We start from the raw sequence: 6,176 nt of genomic DNA on the forward strand, positions 1-6,176 counted from the left end.
TTCTGGGCGAAGATAATTCGGATACTTTGAATATTTTTTGTTTTCAAACCAGTATGTTCTGTCTATGCAATATTTTTCTTAATCAATTTCCGTTCGAAGTGATAAGACTTTCATGATTTTTAATTCTGCGTCATTTGTGTTCCCCTGCCTTTGGCGAAAAGCAGGGGACATGCAGTCCGAATTTCCGTCAGCATCTTCGTTCGTTATTTCATCGTCTGTCCGTCCGTTGCAGGGTCGTTTCTGCTATGTACCTTAATGCCCATCCGCGAGTAAAGGATGAAAGGTTTGCTATACTGGGGGAGGGGGGTCTTATCTTCAAATAGCTCTGTGTTTAAAGTTTTCCGTCAAACTTTCATTTCACTCCACATTTTTCAAGCCATTTGAGATAATAAGGGATGAAACTTTGTAGACTATTACATCATCATTAGAAGATGTGTCTCGTACCACATTGGTGTTGCCATCTTCAAAGGCACGACCTAATGTTATGTTTTCCATCACACAGGACCATTTTCTCTATAGCTTTGGAGCTGTTTAAAGCCAATGAATGAAAGTATTATTAGAAACGTATGTTGCATATAGTGTTCCACATATAGTGTGCGTTTCCCGCAAGTATTTTTTTTTTCTCGAGTCCTCGAAAAATACACCTGCAACTTTTCAGTAGTGGATGTCCTTCTAGGTCTCGGTCTATGCTAGCAATGGCCAAAGTCGCAAATGGCGATAAAACTGTTAAGAAGAATTTTTTTAAAAAATGCATCTGGTAATGAAAACGTTCAGTTTGATAGTCAGCCGAATTGCATTCAAAAGTGTTTTCCGGCCGTTTGTGCAGCATATTTCCAAGGTTAAAGTCGCACGGAAAACGAGGAAGAATTAATTTATTTTGAGGTTGGCAGAAGTGATTAAATTTATGCAAATACAGTTTGTTTTGGAAGTAATTATTTGTTTCTTTGGAAGGAAAATTCAAAAGCAGGTATTTTATTATAATAAATGCTGGTAGATAAAGAATGTTCACTCAAGTTTAACGCGAGAGTAAGTTCTATAACGCGAGAGTAAGATCTATAACGGTGCAGCTTATTTCAGGTTAACCAGATGTTTTCGTGAATGACTTGAGCTCATGATGAAACTTTTTTTTTTTTTTTTTTTTTTTTTGCACTAATGTAATTGTAAGGAAAATGTATGATTGTGCACTGCAGACCATACAATTATGGTACATTACTGTTACTGTCATTATTGTCATTTGTCCCTCTAAAATGGTGCATGTCCTCCAAATTTGGGAGGATGGGGACACTGTTTCCCCTGCTTTTGGTATCCTATTTGTGCAACACTTGATATAACATTGGTGGGGGGTGCGATTTTCATAAAGATCTAGTCTGAATTTTCTGTCTTTCATCCCATTTTTAAGGCTATACTTTTAGAAACATTAAAAGTTGAGGGATTAAACATTGTTTACTTTTACATCAACATTAGAACGTTTATTGTGTACCACATTAGGTGTTGTATCTTCAAGGTCAAGGTCACATTTCAGTATTTTAATTTTGCCATCACAATTTACCTTTGTTATCTGTAACATTTGAGCCCTTTCAGCTTTAAAACTGAAATTTGACAAATTTGATATTCGTTATCACCAGGTGTCGCATGCTGTATTACATAGCTTTTATTCAAAATGAAGGTCAGTATCCATTACTATAAGTTTCTGCGACATTTTCGCTTCAGCACTATAATTCAGGAGAAGATAAGTTGAAGACATTTGGTTTACTTCAATATTGTCATTGTAGGATGTGTTATGATAAGGTTTTCTTGTATGTATCATAACCTTCTTCTCATTTCTTGCTATGAGAAGGAATTACTCGTAAGTTAAAAAATGTCTTGCCTATGGTGAGAGGGATAGAGAAGAAAGAGTTCAGGCTCTCTTAAAGGATGTGTTACTCATGACGGGGTAGATACGGCTACATCTTGGGGAATGAGGTAGGTGAATCGCTGTAATGATAGAAGTCTCTTTGAGTTCCGACGAAACGGACTAATTTTATTGAAATACTCAACATATAAAATTACATTCCAATATCAATCTACATAAACTTGAATTATGGATATAAGAGATACGTATAAAACTACGATATTCCTTCACTTACCAAGATCATACAGTTGTATAATTTCTGTCTGTTAGAATATAATACAGATAATTAAATATAGAATAAATTCACGATAGCTAAAGAATCTAAACTTCAATATTTCAGACTAATACCGCAATCATTTAGGAGAAATATATTTTACTGAATTTAATCTAAAATAACAACATATTAAACTCTATTATTTAAAGAGTATTTTATTTCTGAATTAATTATTACTGAGTATGAAGTTGGTAGCGAACGTCGTCTTCTACTATGATCCATAATATAATTACAAGTAAATATAAGTTCTTCAAACAATTAAACTTTCCAGTACATTATATTAAAGAATAGTAAAGAAATATTAAAGTAATCCTATGTTGCAAATTTACCGATGTTAGATCAAACTCTTAACATCTCAACACTAAAACCCCCTATAATGTAGAGAAAATTGTACGCAGACGGTATATTACTTGTAACGATACAAGCCTTTTTGAGTTCCGACGAAACGGATTAATTTTGCCAAGCAAATCTCGTTTCTTACAGTTTCTTAGGACGCAGCCAAATATGGTCATACGTCTTAGTTCTTGGGTTGCGCCAGAATCTCAAAGCGAGGCTTCATCGTTTCTTACCGACTACCGTCTGGGTCTATGTACGTCATTAGACTGACAGTTTTGCCCGACGCGAGGCTTCATCGTTTCTACCGACTACCATCTGGGTCTATTTACGTCATTAGACAATTTTGCCCGAAGTGAGGCTTCGTTTCTACCGGCTTATGTCTGGGTCTATGTACGTCATCAGACAGACAATTTTGCCGCATAGCTAATTACTCTTTCATTGGGAATTTTTGGAAATCGTTAGTTCAACAACCTACGCAACTTACCGAGTGTAATTTTTGCTGACCTTTCTATACAAGAGAAATATATAAGGCAAGGGAGTTTTGCCTTTGCTCATAATGGCGCAATCTTTTCTAAATTAGTATATAGTTGTAATACAGAAATAAATGAAATTAATCTCAGTATATTTTGGTAGAAAATTGCTTTCAATATAATTTAATGAAAAGTTACTTTTAACACAATTTAGAGAAAATTTCAATCTTATTACTTTTACTAAAATATTCTGTAATAATAAATGTGTTGCATTCCACTTTGGTATCCTATCTTCAAGATCAAGGTTACAGATACATACCGTATGTCTGTTTCTGTTTTATACTTTTAAAGCTGTTTGAAGTTCAGAGGTAAACTAAGGTAAACTGACAACTTTTTATTTAATGGCATCTCGAGTATGACAGTCCTGATTTCATCTTTAAGGTCAAGATCATTGATAAGTTTCTTTTCTTCATTTTCACAGTAAATCAGTTTGAGATAGAACCATGAAACGTCGTAACTTTCCATGTCTGTTCAGTAACTCCACATCTGTGTCACAAGGGTCACAGTCATATTTTATCATTTTGTGCATTCATAACCTCACCACAGTGTGCTGGTGGGTATAAATTCAGCTAATTTTTCTTGTAAATATATATATTTAGTCAGGGGTGTCTGCAGAATTATTGGCGGGGGCAGACATATAGTGGTCAGCTATTAAGTTTTACAGATACAGGCCAAATCATGTTTAGAGGTGAAATGGGGAGGGGGGGGGGGCAGTGCAACCCCTTGATGGTATGTATTGGCGACCATGGATATGGTCCCAGCATACCTCCCTATGATCACGGCTACCTTCATTCAGAGGCATGCATATATGCTGAATCAGTATTTTTGTTGTAGTATGAGATATGAAAGACCAATTGCTTGACTGACTTAAGTTTGCTTTGGGATGTGTTTGAAGTTATCAGTGTTAGACATTTCACTCCTGCGAGCACATGCTGATTCATCCTTTCAAAATTGATTTGCTTGAAAGATCACGATAATCAACAAAATGCTTGCACCATCACCTCCTTGCTGGTACCTCTGCACCATTACTCCCAAGTTGGCACTGCAATCTTGCAAAATTTACTGTAAAATATTGGATATGATCATTTTTCTGAGCAGCTCATTGATTTTGCTACTCCTTATCTATTTGGATGATTGCTGTGAAACTTCACATACATTCATCCCATAGTCTGGTTGGTTCTAAAAGAAAATCGGTTCTAAATGAAAATGGTCCTGGGTGGACATCCAACATGGCTTCCACAGTGGCTCTTTTGAAAACTTACCCCTATTCCTCCTGAACAGAAGGTCGTCTCAGCATGGAGTTTTCACTAAAAAACTCCCCATGATGTCCTCAGTGATAATGGGGTCAATCTTGTATCAAATATAGTCCTAGATGAAAATGGTGCCAAACAGAAATCCAGTATATCCACCACTGCAGTGTGTTTGAAAATCTTGCAGCCACTAAAGAATATCGAAGATTGTTTCAACACTCGGCAGTTAAAAGGAAGAAATGTTCTTATCTTAAATTGATGGAAATTATTTGTGGACAGTAGAGTGCTGCTGCATCCTAGGGACTGTTTAAAATATTGATTCTTTCGACGTGAATAGGTGGCATAGTGTTTTCTAGTACACAGGTGGTTTTATGTTGTTGTATGGGTGTTGCACATATTACAGTATATATATATATATATATATATATATATATATATATATATATATATTTACTGCTTTTCCACTTTAGTCGTACATGTATTGTTTGTGTTGTTTTATGTGTGTGTTGTGTCCATGTTATGCAACTTATTTTGATATGTTATTACTGTTTATATTATGTATATTGATCCCATCTATCTAAATTATAGATATACACTACCATGTTAAATCATGATTGATAGCAGATTCTGCATAATTGGAACAGGATTCTAATTTACAATCAATAGTGATTGAACGAATAATATATGAAGGGAACAGTATGAGTTGGGACATTGAATATAGTATGGGCATAGGATGACATAAATGTAAAAAGATAAAGGATGTTTGAGACTTGTACGTGTTTACAGTAATAACAAACAAAATGCCGAGTCATAAAAATTTGTTTTGAATGATGTCATGGGGAACTTTTTTGTATGACTCGTGTAAGCTTTTTGGGGGGATGAATGGGTTGGCTGAGGACGATGTCATTACTAAGGTATGAATGACTCATGGGAATTCGCCATAACATGTGATCTGAAGTACTGTCATGCTTCACTACTGCATCATGAAAGGTTGGTGTTTCAATCAATCTATAATACTGAGAGAGAGAGAGAGAGAGAGATTTTATTAGTACTTTTGTCACGTTTAGGTTTATGATTGGAGTGTATGAAATGAGATTTGACAATTGATTCAGTGCTCTTATCTTATTGAAAACACACAAAAAAACTCTTACTTTTTTATTTATTCCCCAAACAGAGACAAGTGGAGCAGCTGATCTAACCCCACTACTGCACTTGGTGACCCTAGTAATAATCCTGTCCTTGCTCCATTGATTTTCACGTGTTAATCCATGCACGGTCAAGTCAAGAGTTCCATTCATCACTTGCCAATTCCAAGAATTCCTGCTTTGAAGGAGGTGCAGATGAATTTAATTTGTCATTCATTCCATAATTATTCACTTATTTGCTCCGTTTTATTTTCACATTATTTGTAAATACAGTGTTCGTTTCTCTAACTTACATTTTTCTCAGTGTTCAATAAATGAGTCTGTTATAATAAAAGCAATATACATTTTTCCCCACCTGTTCCCAGTTTTGAAGGGGATGTTTCAACAGTATTTTACTTTAGTGTTATCTTCTACTGCTGAGTTAGATATATCTGTGATTAACGAAATTCTCACTAATATAAGAAATGAAGTAATGATTCTTGAGCAATAAATAACAACTATATTTGAATCGTTGTCTACATATACGGTCAAAGCACACATGAATGGTGCATGAATACACGTCAGTTCTTTCAGGTGTTGTGAACTAACAACTAATGGTTTTCTGAGTTACATGATGAAATTTTAAACACTATAAATGCCAACTACAGATGATTGGTAAAGGTTCATAGTTATTATAAAATAATTCCTCTTCCAGAATCCATTCCAAGATGTTCTTACCAAAAGTATCAAGTTACATATTTCTGACAGTGT

At 35.0% G+C, this 6,176-nt stretch overlaps 1 protein-coding gene across 1 annotated transcript in view; it reads left to right on the top strand.

The window, feature by feature from the left end:
- LOC149799097 (uncharacterized) overlaps positions 1-5,760 on the top strand; it is a 32,430-nt gene extending 26,670 nt beyond the window's left edge. Inside the window, exon 4 of the mRNA XM_089958084.1 lies at positions 5,456-5,760. Coding sequence (XP_089814210.1) covers positions 5,456-5,532 — 77 coding nt within the window. The 3' untranslated portion in view covers positions 5,533-5,760. The remainder of the gene's footprint in view (positions 1-5,455) is intronic.
- The last annotated feature ends 416 nt before the right edge of the window (positions 5,761-6,176 follow it).

Source organism: Sinohyriopsis cumingii, chromosome 5 (assembly GCF_028554795.1).
Source record: "Sinohyriopsis cumingii isolate HCF-2022 chromosome 5, ASM2855479v2, whole genome shotgun sequence".
In the NCBI taxonomy this organism is placed as follows: domain Eukaryota; kingdom Metazoa; phylum Mollusca; class Bivalvia; order Unionida; family Unionidae; genus Sinohyriopsis; species Sinohyriopsis cumingii.